The sequence below is a fragment of the Protopterus annectens genome, chromosome 6.part0, assembly GCF_019279795.1.
Source record: "Protopterus annectens isolate FY-2018-M chromosome 6.part0, PAN1.0, whole genome shotgun sequence".
NCBI lineage: Eukaryota > Metazoa > Chordata > Ceratodontiformes > Protopteridae > Protopterus > Protopterus annectens.
This window is the reverse complement of record NC_056737.1, coordinates 1,557,282,222-1,557,302,056: the sequence shown is the minus strand read 5'-3', so window position 1 is coordinate 1,557,302,056 and position 19,835 is coordinate 1,557,282,222. Positions and strand designations below refer to the sequence as shown.

The 19,835-nt window shown below is 37.5% G+C and overlaps 1 protein-coding gene across 1 annotated transcript in view; it reads right to left on the bottom strand.

Moving 5' to 3' along the window:
* The window catches only part of LMLN (leishmanolysin like peptidase), a 2,253,233-nt gene that overhangs the window by 1,793,100 nt on the left and 440,298 nt on the right, over positions 1 to 19,835 (bottom strand). The window contains exon 5 of the mRNA XM_044073684.1: positions 8,624 to 8,729. Coding sequence (XP_043929619.1) covers positions 8,624 to 8,729 — 106 coding nt within the window. The remainder of the gene's footprint in view (positions 1 to 8,623; positions 8,730 to 19,835) is intronic.

Genomic DNA, 19,835 nt, shown 5'->3' with positions numbered 1-19,835 from the left:
ATCTGAGTCGTCCTCAGTCTCTGACTATGTTCCAGCAATGACTGAGTCAGTCCTTGTACTTGTGTTGGTGACCTGGTTCTGCTATCAGTATGTACTCTTGCTGAGGAGCCCGACAGGCACTGTTGTGATATGTACCAGATTCAGTCTGGTGAGTGGGGCGTCTTGTGACCCTGACTAGGAGTCACTGTCTGGTGAGTGTGTCTGGCATGTGTCTTGGGGAGTGTGACTGATGACTAAGTGTGACTTTGTTTGTGTTGTGTTGGGCTTGCTGTGGTTCATGAGGGAGCACACTGATGGGTGTTGCTGCTTGTTGGATCTCTGCTGTTTTGGTGATTTTTGATCAGGTTGTGCCGAGTATGTCTTTGTGTGTTGTTTTGTTTTGTTTTGTAGTTGTGCCTCCCTTATGGGCTGTGTGTGTTTATGGTGTGTTTGTGTCTTCTCTCCTCCTGTGTGGTTTTACCAGTCCTGAGTTGAGAGCTCATACTGTCTGTTGGCTATAGTTTATTTTTGGGAGAGGGTTGTCTGTGTACATGAGACAATTGTAACATTCAATCAATATTCCCAGACCAGCTGAGCAGGAGAGAGAGGGCAACCTTGAACACTTGACATGCTAGAAGAAAAGAAATGAAAAGTGTGTAACTGGAAAAGGACCTATAGGGAAATTAGGTACTCAAGGGGGTTTAAGGTGTAGAAATTACTTTGTATAATATAGAATATTTACCCTGACTAAAACCTGACTAAAAACAGCTTTGAGCTTTACAGATAGAGAATAGACTGTTTTAGAATAGACTAGAGACAGTTCTAAGGGGAAAAAATGAAGAGCAGACTTCTGAAGCCAGAAATAGTTTAACCTTGTTTAGCAACCTCCCGATGGTGCTCGCTTGGCAACTGGTGCTAAATGCAATGGCAACAATAATAAAAAGGTAAGAGGCTAGCACACAGTGGTACAGTGGCAAGCCAAAATTTTAGTGCAAACAACAAACAATAAAATTAAACAGCAAACAAACTAATTTAGACTAAAAATAGACTTTTAGTAATTAAAATGCAGAAAATAAAAAAAATAACAAAAATAGAAAAATAACAAAGAAAGCTAAACTCTTAAAGTAGAAGGTAAAACAAAACAAATATTAATGGAATAAAGTCCATAAAACATGTCACTAGATCAAGCTAAGAGAAAGCAAGGAAATGAAAAAGATCACGGAATATTACAAATATTTTTTCTAGCAATATATGCTTAGTAGCAATCCTGTATCTGGTCCTCATGTCTTCATGGAGACAATCTATTGAACAGAAATGGCTAGGAGACAATGTTTTCTGAAAGCATTCAAGTATTTCCTAGCTGGAAGAGCTATAAAGATAAGACAAAACCAGACAGCACTTATGGTTATCCATGCTAAGTTGCATGGTGCAGCCTATGCTTCTACTTTCTTTTAGGTTAACTCAAGTCTTTGACTGTGGCTGTCAGTTTGGAATACTTGTTTCTATTAGGAGGGTAAAACATCAGTATCTAAAGATGTATATAGTTTTGTGTCTTAATATTAAGTTAATAGGTTTCAGGGGGAGGTATTGGGGATGTGTTTGTTTTTTTGTTTGAGGGCTTTCAATAAAGCAAAAAGTTTTGTAAGATGCAACATAGGCTAAAATGGATATGACAAGAAGCAACTGTATAAATAATCAACATGCCAAACAGTGTTTGCGTGTAACACAAAAGCTGGAACTACACATTTAACAAAAAAGCTGTTACACATAAAAGGTGGGAATAATAACTTAACATGATGGTTTCTGTAATATCTTTAATTATCAATGGTCTCACAGATATATACAAAAAAGAATGAGTAGTCTTCTTCTTTCGGCTTTTCCCGGTTAGGGGTTGCCACAGTGGATCACCATCTGCTCATGATTGGCAGTGGAGTTTTACGGTGTCAAGTTGCCAGCCCTGCGCCCAACCTTCCACAGAAGGCACACACATGCACACACTCACGCCTAGGGCCAATTTAGCCTGTCCAGTCTACCTACAGATTGTCTTTGGGATGTGGGAGGAAACCGGAGCACCCAGAGGAAACCCCAATGACCACAGGGAGGACATGCAGACTCCACACAGAAGGCACCCCAGCCGAGGATCGAACTGGAGAACCTCTTGCTGTGAGGCAGCAATGCTAACTGCTGCACCACCGTGGCCGCCCACAAAAAAGAATGAGTAGTAAACTATTAAAAATGTAGAGTGCAAATAGCTATGCTACAGAAGACAAACTTGGAAAGAAAGAAATATCTGAATTTGGTAAAGAAAGGTTTTCAGGATGGTTATTCAGCAGAATACCTGGGACAAAGGAAAAGAGGAGGAATAACTGTAAATGCAAGAGGAGCTCCAACAGTGATTGAAGAGGATAAAACATAATAAAAATAATAATGGTAGATTTGTAGTACTAAGGGGCTACTGGCAAGGGAGTGAGGATTACACTGACATGCATTTATATTCCATCTAAAACTGGTGTAATGGACCTTAAGAAAATTCTGGCAGAAATAATCAGCTTTCAGTAAGGAATATTACTTATAGGAGGGGACTGGAACTTGATTTGCATCAGTAAAGATGTGTCCAGGAGGTCCAGAAGAGAAAATATAACAAAGTGGGGTCGATTTTTGAAGAAAGTTATGAAAATATTTGGCATGGAAGATGTGAATTCAGTACTAAGAGTTCACAGTGAATTTACATATTATTCCCCAAGATACAAAAACTTGGCAAGGATAGAGAAAATTTACTTTTCACAGCAACATGTGCATTTAAATGAAAGTCTTGATATGCACCCAATAACTATTTCAGATCATGCACCAATAACTAAAATAAAAACAGAGTGTAATAAAATAAAAATGAGACACTGGAGCTTCCCCCCATATCTGTTGAAAACAGAGGAATTTAAGGAATGGGTAGTGGAAATTATTCAGGAGCTATTAGAAAAGATAGAAATTTCATCTGAAAATCTAGCTAGTAAGTGGGATAAAACTGAAGAGGAGCTTAAAAATAGGATGGAAATGAAAGGTAGATATGGTTAAGTAACAAAAATTATTCAGAGGGACTGACAAACATTAAAGTATCGCAGAATAGGGGGATCTCATAGAATAAGAGAAGGAGCAACTGCAGTTTGCTAAACAAAAAATAAGGGATCACTTTGATAATATGAATGACTGTAGAAAGACTGCTGTTAAGCAACTGTTTTTTGATGACTCTAGAGCACAAAAACTTTTATCACAACTCAGGCAACAGGCTATCACCAAGCTTAGGAAGCCTATAACAAAGGAAGATAAACAAGACAAGATGTAGAGGTATTAAATATATTTCAGAAGTCTGTATAAAGCAGAGAAATTTGGAAATCAAGAAAAAGTACAAATGGAAATGTTTATGGAATTGAATATGCCGATGATAGAGGCAGATGGGGCTCAATTACTATTGTTAGGATAGGAGGAGATGACTTAAAAATGCTGATGTATAACCCATCCACAGGAAAGTCCTCATGAACACATGGTATTCCTGTGGAAGTTTGAAAGCTAGGCGGCAAAGCACTGATAAAATCTGGAAAGTTTTATTTAACAGTACTTTAAGAGGAAAAGTGGTACCAACATTCTGGAAGAGAGCGGTGGTAGCTATAATACCTAAAAAGGGTAAAGACCCATCAGATCCAGCTTCATACAGGCCCATTTCAATACCAAACCATGATTATAAAGTGTTTATGTCTATAATGATTAAAAGACTGGCAAAAGTAATGTCAAAATTTATAGATATGGAAAATGTGGCTTTGTGGAGAGGAAGAAAACATTTGACAATAATCCAGAGGGAAGCAAAATGTAAGAAAATGCCACTGTTGTTGGTGGATTTTGATGGAGAGAAAACATTTGACAGAGTAACCTGGGACTTCATAAGCAGGGCAGTGGAAGCATCTGCTTTTCCTGATAAAATTCTAAGGTTGATTAGGAAGATATATGAGGGATCGGAGGCAATAATTAAAGTGGGTGGGTTCCTCTCTGATAAATTCTGCTTGAGCAGAGGAACCAGGCATGGGTGTTCCCTTTCCCCTTTGTTATGTGCATTATATTTAGAACCATTGGCAAAGAAAATAAGGAATTCCGAAATTCAAGGATATGACTGGTAAAGAAAAATGGCTCTATTTGCAGATATTATTTTATACCTGATAAAACCAGAAAAGGACATTTCAGTGTTGTAAAACATTTTGAGACAGTTTCAAATCTTTTCAGGATACACAATTAATGAATCTAAAACAAAGGCAACAGTTGTAAATTATGTACCCACAAATGAATTGGTTCAGAATTATCCATATTTATGGGGACACAATAAAATGAAGTACTTAAGATTATGGATTAAAAATTATTCTGGTGTGGCAGCTAAGGATATGTGGAAGAGATTAAACAAAAGATCATATTGAGAAATTGGAAGCTCTGTTATGTGGCTATGGATACAAAGATACAAGCAGTTACAATGTTTTTAGTCACATTAGTCTTGTACACAGGTCAGACATTTTTTTATCAACCAGAGGAGAAGTTGTGGATAGGAATTAATAAAGAGCTGAGGGATTTTATCTGGGAGGGAAAGATGGCAAGAGTCATGTGGGATAATCTGATTCTTCCAATAGAACAAGGCCGACTGGGATTACCCAATTTGAAGGGGTATCAGAGCTACACAGTTAAGGATCCTATACATAGCACAAGCAGAAACCTATAATTCAAAGAGGAAATGGATCATGATGAAATGGGTGGGAAGCTCAAGAAAAAATGAGAGACTGGGATTTTGGATGCAGATCTTTACAGAGAAAAACAATAATAATACAGAATATTATATTCATAAAGTAGCAGAAAGTATTCTAAGTACTAAATCAACACAGGAATGGAGAAAGGTGATTTTGCCAATACGAATGACTACAATTAGGGATACAGACACCAGGCAAAAGGGGGTTGGAATTTATTGGAAAAAACTGGCAATGAAATCAAGGTGCTGGGAGCAAATAACTGGAGACAGAAAGGTAACAGAATGGGAAGACACCAATAATTTATTTAGACTGGAGGTTAGAGATCACCTTCCTTATTGAGGATTGATATCAGAGTATAGGTAGAAAGAGATAGGGGCATCCTACATGGAAGTCTAGCACTGGCAGAGTTTTTAGTAGAATATAGAACATAAGCTGCTGTTGAAAAAAAGAATTAGTAGAGCATACAAAATAATGCATGATAACTATAAGAATCAATCAGAGGAGGTTAGAAAGGATTGAGAAGAGATACTGGATAAGCAATTGACAAAGAAACAATGGGGGGATACATGTATGTCTTCCAAATATGCAACAATAGAAGACATAGGATTCTTGCTTGGAAATGTTTACAAAGGTATTTTATACCCCATGCAGACTCCAGATATTTTCTCCTCAGGGAGACTGCAAATGTTGTGAGGTTTGATGGGGAAGAAAGAGGTAACTGAGAACATATTTTCTGGGAGTGTAATGAGATGGCAGACATTAAAGATTCCCTGCAGACTACTCTATTAGAGATGCTGGGTAAGCAAACTGGTGTACCTAGGGAAATGATTTCTCTGAGCTATGATACACAATCAGAATTGCCTAGACATAGTAAGGCCTTGCTGAGTCTAATTATGGTGGCTACCAAAAAGAAAAATTACATGAAAATGGAAATTAAAGTCTAAACCAGCTGTACTAGAAGTAGTGAACATATAACAGCCAAACAACTGGAAATGGGAATCTTTAGAAATGGGTAAGAGCAAATAACATAGGAAAACATGTGAATTGTGGGAACAATACATACGGGGAGGAATGAAGTTTAAAAGAAAGCAGGATTTGAATGAGCTATGTAATGTTTGACTGAATGATTGGGTAGATTTTAAGTGATGTGTAATGTCTGCAACTAAAATTATGTCACTATGGTTTGTGGTGTTTAATGCTTGCAACTAAGATTATGTCAATATGGTTTGTTTTCACTTATATAAATGTATGATTACCTATATCATAAGTATTAATTTAATAAAGATGTTTCTTGCTCAAAAAAAAAAAAAAAAAAGAGAAAAGAAATTTGCTTAATATTACAGCCCTGAGATGCAAGTCCTGATGTATGACCCTCTCTCACCAGATCTTTCTGGCCAGAATGGACCTGAAACTGGTCTCTTGAGATGAGTTCCCGGTCTCCACTTCAACTGATCCATGTCAAGATTACTCTAGAAACCAACTGGCACAGTCAGCATGGTTACTAATGGGCTCCAGCATATTATCCAAAAACAAAGTTGTTTAATCTCAAAATGTACCCAAATGGTAGGAGCTACAGGTGCACCTTCACAGTTCAATCACCCCTGAATGAGGTCAAGTACTTGTTAGGGCTATACCACTCCTAAACAAGTGTAACTTCAATGTATTTTATCTGTGTAGCACTGATATGACTCGAGTCCAACACTATGAAGAGGACGTTCTCTGCCAGTCTCCACATGATGAAAATAGAGGCAATCTCTTCAAGTGGGCTAATGACTTTTCCATTCTTTGATATTGAAAAGGGTTGAAATTCAGGCACCAGTATATTGTTTTTTTACTCAGACAGTTGAGTAATAAAACACCGTATAAATGGGTCAGGCAAACAAAAGAGAACTATTTTCTTTTTTGTTCTAAATCATACAACAGTGTTACATTTGAATTTTATTTTGGTCTCCAACACTTTCTGTTACACTATATCATATCAAAACCTATATATGGATTCCCATTTTGTGATTATTATCCATTTCAAGTGTTCATTATTCTGGCTCCTGTGGGTAACGTACATTATATGGAGTCCATAAGTAACCCTAAGAATTCCTTTGAAAAACAGTACATCTCACATGCATGAGCCATGCAAACATCCTGTAACTGTTGTTTGTAAATTGCCTCCTCATTCTCCCTTCCCAGTCCTTTCATAATTCCTTGTGTACCATACTTGAACACAATGTGATAATGACATTAGCAATGTCAAGCATACTACCAATAAAAAACACTAATTGTTAAAAGAGCCTGTAAAAGTTATTACACTCAAAGTTGCTGTGAAGGCAGAGGTGTACTTATGAAGCAGTTACAGTATGAAAGCACAGGTATTACTAAATGTGGGAGTCTGCTGAAAAAATGTTGAATTCTGACTGGCGGAGAAGAAATAATCAAGGACCCATCAAAGAGGTTCTTCAATTTAATATCTTTAAACTATTTTAGATTCTTTGCAACCATTATTCTGTACAATCGTTATAAGAATCTCCCTATAGCAACGTTCTCAAACTTAATTGTAAAAGCCACTCTTCATAAACAAATAACAGAACTTGCAAATTTCTTAGTACACCTCATTTGTTCCATTAAAACAAATCTACCTGCAATGCATCTCTCTAGCAAATTTAATATAGCCCTTAGGCGAAGCACACACTATTTTAATGTTATTGCTCGCTCTGCCCTTCATTCAGTAATCTATCAGCTCTGAGGATGTTAAAGCTGGGGGGGTACCAAAGATCTTATCTATATTATTTGGGTCCATAACTGCATCTGTCCACAACATTTACAAACATCATTCAGTTATGACAAGAGATGGCTGCAAGAAATGAAAGTTACTTTTTAAATAAGAGCATTGTGGCCACAGGCTACACACCATTGCTTTAGGTAGCCACTAGAAACACTAAAAATTTGACACCTGATAATTTTTCAGATCCATTGTTCATAGTGAAATAAGTAAAAATGAAAAAATGATTCAGAGAAGCTACTCATTTTGGTAGGCTGCATGCTTTCATAAACACTCCTGCATGTATTTGTAAAAATCCTATTACTTTTTTTAACTGCTAAAACCAGCAAAGGGTACATATTTCTAGATATAAAGTGTTTACTATTATTTATTTTTTTTAACTTTAACATACACAATGATGCATGCTGCACAAAATTAGTTATCAATGTAGCAAACCTGAAAAAGAAAATGTTTATACTTCAAAAATTGTCATTGACAAAAGTGAGTTTTCAGTTATGAATGACAAATCATACCAAAATATATGTCAAATATGCTCAAGAGATGGTTGTCTATTACAGACATCAGGAAGCTTTTCTTAACTCGTTCATGTCTACAATGCCACTTCTACTGATAACACACACACCTCTTTGGAGTGTGGCTGCTTTTTGTTGCACTAATACTGCTTTAGCAAACATAATAATGTGAGGCTCAGTTATAGTCCGCATTGTAAGAACATAAATTAATGCATGTTAAAAGGGAAATATGTATTTTAGAATACTGAAGTTATGTTATGAAATAAAACTATCTGTGCGCACACAACATGCAACTCATTGTAATTTATGGTGCACTCTCATATTCTGCACTTCACCTTTAGACGGCCTTGGTCAGTTAAACAAATGGTTCTTTAGCTGTTTGTTTTTACACGCAATAAGAGAAAGAAAACACGACAGCATGCAATGTACTTTGTACTTTTAATCCTATTCTGCTAAAGCTAGAAAACAGGTATCCATTGTAAAAATTCTAGGATACATTTTGTCATACCTGTCAAGAAAGTATTTTGCATTACTAAAGCTTCCAGAGTATTGCACCAATATGACTGTTTAAAGATAACACTTACTAAGGCATGGATAATTTCATGATTCACTGTTGACAGCATGCCGATAAATTCCTGAGGCTGTGTGGAGATTGCATTAGGGCATAAATTGGCATAACCTGCAATCGGTCTGCAAAACAAAACAAAAATAATCCCTTCTCAATTGTAAATGTTGACTTGCCTTAGAAATGAACAGCAGCAGTAGTGATTAAACATAAGTAGGCAATAAAATGAGAAAGTATAAACCAGAATGAAACCAGAACTTAAGACAGTCATGCTTCAGTGCATTCAAAATGCTATACTAGACAACTCAATGTGTGTTGAAAAATATTTATTTTTTTATTCAATTTTTGACAATATACCCGTTTTGTGTCTGTTAATGTTAACTATGAAACTTAATAAAACGGCACTAAACACCAGGTACTACTCTGCAGTCTATTTAGCCAGGGTCCATCAAATGCTGCTCCTATATATAGAATACAAGATGACAGCACCACAGCATATGTATTAAGTTCCCATCTCAAAGAGGATGTGAGATGGGGATGTAACTGAAGGAAGCTAAATATTTATGTACAAGTACCTATCTGCATTTGCTTCACCAAACAACATAATCGTATAAAACTGATACTGGGTGTAGTTATATTTGCCTAATTCCTGCAGTGGCTGAGCAGCAGAGATACTGCTATGCACAAGTACATATCGATTGCTTAATGCCAGACAGCTCATTTCTGGCCTCTCAAGCCACACCCTAGGGTTCTGCCTTTTATATTATCTTTAGCACAACCCTGAACTCTCCACTCTTCTTCCCCCCATACTAATTCTACCCATTCACCACTGCCTCAGCAATTATCCTATTAACCCCTCACTACTTTGAACACCAGATAACAACCCACCTCCTCTTTCTCAAACAAATAACTCTCCCCACATATCCTGATATTCACTAATAGAACCCTCAACATATCCTTCAAAGACCTCCTCACACCCACCTTTGTTTCACCTTAACCAATTCAACCCACCATTTTTTGCACCATAATGCCACAACACCAAGTTTCGCTATCATGTCCCTATTATCTCTCACATCAAAATACATTTCCAGTTAACACCATCCAGAGTTACCCCCAACACCATTCCTCATTCCCTATGCCACACACTCGTTTCTCATCCCAATATGTCCCCCAAATTACAGCAACTGTCACATCTCATCCTTCACTACCAACCATTCCCATCTGTACACAGTACTCCCCAAATAACTGTTAAAACTTTCAACTTATTTATCCTACATCTTATATCTAACATTGAAACCACCTCAGGACTGTCCCTCCAGCAACATCCCAACACCATACATAAACCCAGTCTATATTGCCTGTACTCTCAACAAGGCAAAAAAAGCATCAGGAATGAAGTAGATCAAGTATCCCTGCACATAACTCCACTGTTTTAAAAATCAATAATGGAAAATGTACATTTCAAACAGAGTTGGGTCAGAGTGATTAAAACATAACTTTTACCAAATCATACAAAAAATAAACCAAAAGAAGTAGATCACAAGCAATATGACTTCACAAAATTCTAAATACAGAATTCCCTTATCACCTTAAATGTTCTTGGGGAAAAGGCAAAGAAAAGTATATTTGTGTAATTTGCACTTACCTGTAACAGTTGTTCAAATTCCTCACTGCTGCAGAAGACTTTAAGCTATATGGGCTCTGCCAAACACAGCAACCAGCCAGTTTCCAAAAGCTCTGGCTCCCTCCCACACTTCCAGTTTGACTGCTGACTGGTCAGTCCAAAGGAAGAAACATCAGCAGTCAGCATAAAAAAGTCTTCTGGACGTTCCTACCTTAAAATTAAGTAGCAGCATATGCACCCTGAACTAAACAACAAGAAAAAAGCCTATACACCACTAGGGGGTGGGTAGAGGGTAGGCGTGGCTAATGCAGCAGTGAGGAATTTGAACATCTACTGTTACATGTATGTCCAACTTACACAACTCAACTATGTTCATCACTTTCACTGTTACTGCAGACTTTAGGCTATATGTGTTGATTACCAAAGCCTATCCACCCTGGAATGAAGAAGGATATGGATCCAAGAGCCCCTAGAGGATGGTTCTCAAAAAATATATATATCCTGGATCTAGTCAGAAGAATCCAGTATGCAATTCATTCTACAGGTATATACAGGGGATCATGTAACTGTAACCAGAAAGCTTCTAAAGTTTACCCCTTTCCAATTTGCTATCCAAAAAGACAAAGCCTCAGAGAGTGTGCCTTAATTATACTACTTGGAAGTAGTTTATCATGGTGAGTACAGCAAAAGGTAATAGCAGAGGGCAACCCACTAGAAACTGTCTATTTGACATGGGCTGTCCTTTCTTAGCCCAAATATCAGAAATCAATAGCTGATTGCCTTTTCTAAAGGACTTGGTTCCATCAAGATAGTACCTGCTTGCTTATGCAAGTCCAGAGTATGTGCAATATTTTCTCCATGGTTCTGAGGGTTAGGATAGAAGACTGGGAGACTGAAGGCCTAATTCAAAGCAACTCTGAAACAACCTTGGGCATGAATGAGGGACTTGTTCTTATTGATACCCTATCACAGAAGCAGACCACATAAGGTTAACCCACCAAGAGAGCTAGAAACACAGATACTCACATTGCAGATATAAGAGTTTTTGGAAAATAGCTGGTACCCATATAGCCTAAAGGCTACTACAGCAGTGAGAATGATGAAAATCTAGAAGAACCAATAAAAGAACTTGGAATTAACAATTGATCACAATTTCACACTGGCTATTTCATCATTAACATCTTGTGTTTAGGGACTCTGGCACTGGAGTAGGAGGATTACTCTACAGGCAAGTGGCAACAAACTGAAGAAAACAAATCTGTTACCAGAGTTTAATGAGGCCACTGTCATGTCTAGTAGTAGCAAAGCATACACACAAAGATGAAGATGCATATTTTGAGAGAGACAGTAGGTGCACTGACGACAAGCTTTATCTGCCACTGGTATCAGTCAGACTGGTCCTGAGATAGGTGACAGAATTTAACACTTATCCAATTTAGGAACAGCACAGAATCAACTCAATGAACAGGGCAGGCACAGTGACACAGCTAATGTTAATGTATGCAGTGATAAGGTAATAGAACTGACAAGCATATGTTTAAAAAAATCAAGGATGTTCATATGTAACATGTTGTTGAGTGCTGAGTGCACAAGATATTCATTCAATATATCACAGCTTCTTAGTCTGCTCACATAATATCCAGAACATCAGGTGTGTGTGTGTGTGTGTGTGTGTGTGTGTGTGTGTGTGTGTGTGTGTGTGTGTGTGAAAGCAATAATGTTTCAGTCAATGTGTGTTTAAAAATTGTTAAAACTGTGTTTATCTTGACTGCAACAATGTACAGTGTTTGGAGAGCAGCAGAAAAACTTCCATGTGGCCTATGTTCACCGAGTAGCATCCACAAAGAAAATGTTTGCATCTAAAGAGACAGTATACCTGTAAAATAGTTGAAAAAAATTGAATAAACAACAAAAGCCGTATAAGTCAGCAGCAAAACTGCCTAGCAGAACATGTAACAAACCAAGCTAAAATTATTTTATTAAAAAAATTAATTTACAAGATGCAATATTGTCAACAAAACATTACATGAGGACATAAAACAAAGATGACACTGACCGTGTAGCAACAGAAATTACAATTCTTTGCATACTGTACAGCAGTTCTAGTAATGTTTTCCAACTATTCAAGTAAAATGTACAGGAAACACAATGATGAAGATGTACTCATAACTAGACATGGTTATTCCAGGTGCTATACTCAATTGTTAAGACTTCCCCAAGGCAAACTGTGACTAATCAATAGAATTGACCACACATTATAAACTATTCATTTGCCTGACTGCACAGTAAACCAAGATATTCCCAACTAGTCAAATTAGCATTGACAAAGCAGCAGTCTCTTACATGGAAATTTTCCAAGCATGCACTCTCAGCCAGTTAGACTCACTGCTTAATCATCACCAAGACAGAAAGTAATGCATAGTTTCAATATACAACTTCCCCACTCATAAATGGGACTGAAAAACAGCACTTGCACACCATCAATACTACCCTCCAAGAAGCAAAAGGCATACCACAAAGTAAATTCATGAAATAAATACAGCAAAGAGGAAATCAAAACAGCACTGGAAGATAGATTTCAAAAACAAGATAAGGAATTCCTAGCAGATGCAGAAAATGCTTCAATTTATAAACTGGAGGACATGTCCTTAACATCATAAATAGCACAGAATGGCTATTTCTAAAAGAGTTTAACAAAAAATAAGAGATGACTTATTTCAGCACGGTTAGTAGCATAGACTGACTGGAAGATTAACAACAGAAAGATGATGTTAAGGACACTTAACATTCATATATTGGCAATTGGGAATACATAAAGTACAATAAATCTTCTGTCATCTTCTGATACTATTTTTTTTTAAGTTTTAGTGATGTCGGGTAAAATAACAAAACACTAACATCACTCACCAATGTCTCTCATGAACAGAGGCAACTAAATGTCCCAACATATCTTTGTTCTGGACTTCCACGATGGCTGCACATTGAATAACAGCTTAATTTCAGCTCTCTGACTGAAAACAGAAACTCAGAAGAGAGAGCCAGTAAAGTTATATTTTTGGGTAAATTTCAGCAACTGGCTAGTAAACGTACTGCCTGGATGCCAGCAAAAAAGAAATTCAGGGAACCTGAAAGAAAATCAATCACAAAAGGGGAGGAAAAGACACTGACTGAGAAGAATTCTATAGCTGTTCATAGGTTGGTACTAGGCTATTGGCCCGGGGGCCTATACAAGCCTAGCCATAACAATTCCCTGGTTATTTCTTCCCACACTATTTACTTCCTTGAACCCCAGTCTAGCAGGGCGACTGACATGATCCCCAGGGTGAATTTCCTATCTCCCATCCAGTCATCAAGGTTCCTTTTGAAGAGGGCCAAAGAGGTGCTCTGCTTGACATGTATGGGCATTCTATTCTACAGTCTGGGGAGTCTCTGGGTCAGGAACCTATCCTTCCAGTATGTTTTGTTCATTGTGATGACAAGGTTTAGATCTCTGGAGCATCTCTCTCTGAGGGATTGGGATTTCTTTAAGTGTAGCATGTCCAACAGCTCTGGGTTTGACATGGCCTTGTATGTTAAGCAGAGATCGCCTCTGAGTAGATGATATGCGACAGAGTATAGGTGGAATTTTTTTTAGATGGTCAGCATAGGGAATCTGCTTTAGGCCTGTGATTCTTTTAGTGAGGTATTTCTGCGGCCTTTCCAGTTGTTGCAGATGTCTTGAGAGGTACATACCAAACAGGGCGTTGTATTCTATAATGGGTCTAATGAGGGATGAGTACAGTGGGACAATAACTTCCTTTTTTCTGGATGAAAAGCCCTTAGTGATGAGGTGTGCCACACAGAAGGATTTCCTGACTGTTGTGGCAATGTGGTTATCGAAGGGGAGACCACTGTCCACCTGTGTCCCTAAATCTCTTATCACACGTTCGGTGTTTAGTGTACTGCCACCTATGTGGTAATTCACGGGTACATGTTTTTTCCCAAAGGGGATAACTAAACATTTCTTGGTATTGAACTTGAGCCCATGGCTCTGGCACCAAGCATCTGTTTCTGTAAGGCCCTTTTGTAGAATATCCACATCACTTGGGGATTCAATAATGGCTCCCAGTTTGCAGTCATCTGCGAACTTTGTTAGCAAGAGTCTCTTTGTGTTGGCTTGTACTTCAGAGAAGTAGATGCCAAATAAGAGTGGTCCCAGGACTGAACCCTGAGGTACTCCACTTGTCTGGAGCTGGATTTGGAGTCGGCTACTTTTACAGTGTGGGTTCTGTCAGTAAGCCAGTTGGCAACCCATCGAGTGATGTAGGGATTAATGCCCAGAGTGGGGGATGGTGTCAAAGGCCTTGGTGAGGTCCAGATAGGCTGTGTGGACCACCTTACCCTTGTCCACTGCTCTGGAGACTGATTCGAAGAAGTCAATCAGGTTCAGGAGACAAGACCGTCCCTTCACGAACCCAAACTCTGTGGGGTCCTGTGTTCAAAGGTTGCCAATGTCATTGTTTATAAGTTCCATGTTAATACATTCCATGGCCTTGCAGATCAGGCATGGAGTGGTAGTTCCCGTCAGTCTGATGAGCCTGATCTGCAAGACCATGGAACGTATTATTATGGAACTTATAAACAAAGACATTGGCAACCTTCAACAGTGCAAGCTCTAGCTTTGGTGCAAGACATGACTTCCAGTAACCTAGAGGAAAAAATAAGTCAAATGTACTCACAGCTGACTAAAATAAACAAAACATTGAAGGAGTATATCACAATTCAAATAACAAAAGGCTGGAGAAATGGAAGAAGCTTTACAAAGATATTCAGATGAGGTGATAAAACTGCAATCATCAGAGGTCAAAGTGAAGAAAAGCCTGGCTGAATACAAGACTGCTCAAGAACAGATGTTTCAAAAAGTAACAGAAGTACAGGACAGAGCATGTAGGGAAAACCTGAGATATTCTGCTACACCAGAGAAGCTTAAAAGAACAGACTGTACTAACTTTATGAAAGCACAAATAAGAACCTGGACTGGTATTCCACATCAGTTGTTAATTGAAAGGGCACATCCTGTGTATGCTCCAAACCTGGGTATGAGAAAGCAACCTAGTCTTTCAATTGTAAAGATGCAAGCCTACCGGCAGAAGGAGTTGATTCTGACAAAAATGTGGCAGAAGGACAAAGTACTAAAAGTGGGTAACAGTAGAGTGTTTGTAGAAAACGATTACTCACTGTACACCATGCAGAAGAGGAGAAAATGTATTCCACTAATCAGGGAATGTCGAGAGGAGTGTAAGATTCAAACTGCTGTACCCAGCTCTTTTCAGAATATTTTTCCTGGAGAGGCAAAATCATTTTTTGATGCAGAACATGCTACGGAGGAACTACAGAAGTGTGTCCAACAAAAAGTGAGTTATGAAACAGGAGATTCTATTTCTTGCTCTTCTGCTAATTAACATCACAAAGAGACTGTGCCAATGAAACCTTTTCCAATATTTCAATGGAAAATGCTTAAGGACCAGAAAAATCACAATAATTGACTAGAAGAACAGGAGTAGATTGGAAATTAAGCAGAGACTGGATTTGGGAGATGGAGATCAATAGGAATAAAACTAGCAACTCAGAAAATGACAAATAAATGTGGGATTACAAAGCATTATTTACATTTGTAAAGCATGACAGAACAAGAAAACCTGGAAATACTGGACTTTCTTGAATTTGTTAAACTTGCAGGGGACACTAAAGCATATGCCCTACTTCATGCTATTAACGTTTGGAAGAACATTTAGGAGGGGGGAAGAGGAGGGAGAGAATTAACTAAGTAAAAAAATGTATTCCTAATGGTAATGTTTTTATAATGCATGACAATCTGTATGCTAAATAGTAATTTTTTCTCATTTATTGTCAAATGCAATAGGGATACTAAAATAACCAGGTACCAATTTTTCCCCTTCCTTATTTATTTCTCCTTGTTCAGTTTTATGAAACGTAGGTTTTGCAAAGTAAAAAATAAATAAAAAGTAAAAAAAGAAAGAGAGAGAGAGAAAAGTCTGGTCAAATGAGTAGGATGCAAGAAAAAAGTATGTGCTTTTTTCACTCTTGCATTGCGGAATGACTGGATTACGGTCCTTGGCTTGATCTAGTAACAAGCTTTAAGAGCAAGCAAATAAATAAAAAAGAACACTGTCTAGCAAATAAATGAGAGCATGTAGAAGCAAATCTGTATCTGGTTCTTGTGCCTCCATGGAGACAATCTGATAAAGAGCAAATAAAACAGAACACTTATGTCTTTCAATTGCTAAGAGATGTTGAAAGCATTCACGCATTTTCCTATTCTGGAAGAAAATGAAAAGTAAGATAAAACCACACAGCATTCAGTAGAAGCAAAGGCTGTACCATGTATCTTAGCAAGCATAACCTTCTATTTAGGTTATCCCAAGTCTATGAGTGCGACTGTCAGTCTGGGACAACTGTTCCTATTAAGAAGTGCCTTTTTTCTTGAGAGAGCTTTCAATAAAACAAAAAGTTTTGTAATATGTAACACAGCTTCAAATGGATACAAGAAATAACTGTATAAAAGATGAACCTACCAAAAATTAGTGTATGTATGTAACACAAAAGCTGGAACTAGACACTTAAAGCTGTTACACATAAAAGGTAATACTTTTTAACATGAGAACGCTTTATATATTATCTTTAAATGTTAATGGTTTCACAGATCTATACAAAAAAGAAACAGTAGTGAACTATATTTTAAAAAATGTACAGTGCAAATAGCCATACTATGGGAGACACATTTGGAAAGAACTGATCATGTGAATTTGATAGGGAGCATACCCTGGGACAAAGGAAAAGGGTACTTATATGAACTGCAAGAGGAGCACAGACAGTGATAGAAGAAGATAAAAAAGATAATAATGGTAGCTTAGCACTAAGGTACTACTGGTAAGGGAGGAAGATTACAGTGGCATGTATTTATATTCCACATAAAACTGCTATAATGGAGCTTAAGAAAATTCTGGAAGAAATAATCAGCTTTCAGCAGGGAATATTATTTATAGGTGGTGAATGGAATTTGATTTGCAGCAGTGAAGATGCATCTGGGGGCCCAGAAGGGAAAATATAACAGAAGGGGGTAAGAAATTTATGAAAACATTTGGCATGGAAGATGTGAATTTAGTAGTAGGAGTTCAGAGGGAATTTACATATTATTCTCCGAGATACAAAAACTGGTGTAGACTAGACAGAACATATATTTCACAGGAACACATGCATTTAATTCAAAGTTTTGATATGCATCCAATAACTATTTCAGATCATGCACCAATAACTAAAATAAAAATTCAGGGTAATGAAATAAAAATGAGACACTGGCACACTCCCATCAATCTGTTGAAAAGAGAGGAATTTAAGGAATGAGTAGTGGAAATTATTTGTGAATTATAAGAGAAGATAGAAATTTCTTCTGGAAATAAAGCTAGGGAGTGGGATAAAATTCAAGTGGAGTTTAACTCATTACAGCCGAGTGACGTCTCCAGGCGTTTCTGCAGTTACCTCCTACTGCTCCTCTAGGCGTCAAATATTGCCTGTTCATATTTGCATTAATAATTCCAAAACCATGTTACACACAAGGTATTGGAAAATTTTATCTTGAAGCATACGTGATGGCAAACAACTGTATTGATATATGACCTCTGTCAATGGATATTTGTTAAAAATGTAAGGTGATAACTTCAATTTTAAATGCTGAAGCCACGCCCACTAGGAGTTAAAGGTACTCACTCAAAAGAGCTCTGCTGGAAGGAATACGGTGGAAATGAAAGAAAGAGACAGATGCTTAAGAAGTAACAAGAATTATTTACAGGGACTGACAAAGGTTAAAGTACTGCAGAATAGGGTGAATCTCACAGAACAGGAAGAAGAGCAACTGCAGAATGCTAAACAGAAAATAAGAGATTGCCTTGATAATATGCATAAGTTTATAAAGACTGCTATTAAGCAATTGTTTTTTGATAACTCCAAAGCACAAAAACTTTTAGCACAATGACTCAGGCAACAGAAAGTAGAAAGAGTTGTTGCCAAGCTTAGGGATCCTGTAATAAGGAAGATAAGATATCCTGTACAGGTACTAGAAATATTTTGAAAATTTTGTGAAAGTCTGTATAAAGCAGAGAAATACGGAAATCAAGAAAAGGTATAAATAGAAATGTTTATGGAAGAATTAAATATGCCAATGTTAGAGGTAGATGAGGTTCAATTACTTGCAAGATAGGAGGAGATGAGATAAAAAAGTGATGTACAGCCAATCCACAGGAAAGTTACCAGGAATAAATGGTATTCCTATGGCAGTTTGGAAGCTAGGAGGGGGAAAAATTATAAAAGATCTGGAAGGTTTTGCTTAACGATATTTTAACAGGAGGAGAAGCACCAACATCCTGGAAGAAAGCGATGATGACTGTAATAAAGACGATAAAGGCCCATCAGATCCGGCTTCATACAGGGCCATTTTGCTCCTAAACCAAAATTACAACACATTTATGTCTATAACGGCTAAAAGAATGACCAAGGTGATGCCAAGATTGATAGATATGGATCAACGTGGTTTTGTGGAGGGGAGGCAAACACTTGACAACATTAACAGAACACTGATAATCCAGAGGGAAGCAGAATGTAAGAAAATACCACTGTTGTTGGTAGATCTTGAATCACAGAAAGCATTTGACACAGTAAGCTGGGACTTCATGAGCAGGGCAATGGAAGCATTTGCATTCACTGACAAAATGATAAGGTTGATTAGGAGTATATATGAGGGAGCAGACATGAAAATTAAAGTAGGTGAGTTCCTCTCTGATAATTTCTATTTGAGCAGAGGAACCAGGCAGGAGTGTCTTCTTTCCCATTATTTGCATTCTATTTAGAACCATTGGCAAAGAAAATAAGGTACTCAGAAATTTAAAGACATAATTGGTATAGTAGTCAAGAAAAGCTGGCTCTGTTTGCAGATACTATTTTATACCTGATAAAACCAGAAAAGGGCATTTCAGTGTTATGGAACATTTTGAGACAGTTTCAGATCTTTTTGGGATACAAATTTAATGAAGTTAAAACAAAGGCAATAGCTGTACATTATGTACCCACACACAAACTGGTTCAGCAATATCCATATTTATGGGGACATGATAAAATGGGTATGCACACATTTAGGCAAACGTGAGTTGTCAGACATCCTAAATGTCCAAGGCAGAGACTCCAGTTTGCAGAATGTCGAATTTTCAAATGTCGAATCCTTCAACGTCAAAAGCCAGCCATGCTAACATCCCCCCTTCTCAACCCATGGTAGCGCTTGTTGTGGTGGTTGAGCGATGTTGAATTCGATGTTACACTCGACATTCTGACCGTTCACTAGTTTGAGTTTCAACATTTAGGTTTGGAGAATGTTATGTTTGGAGGTGGTGTCTTCGACCATATGCATGTATTCCGATAAAATTAAGTATTTAGGAATATGGATTAAAAAGGATTCTGGTGAGCCAGCTTAGGATATGTGGGAAGAGACTAAACTAAAGATAATACAAAAACTGAGAAATTATAAACTCTGTTTTAGGGATATGGATAGCAAGATACA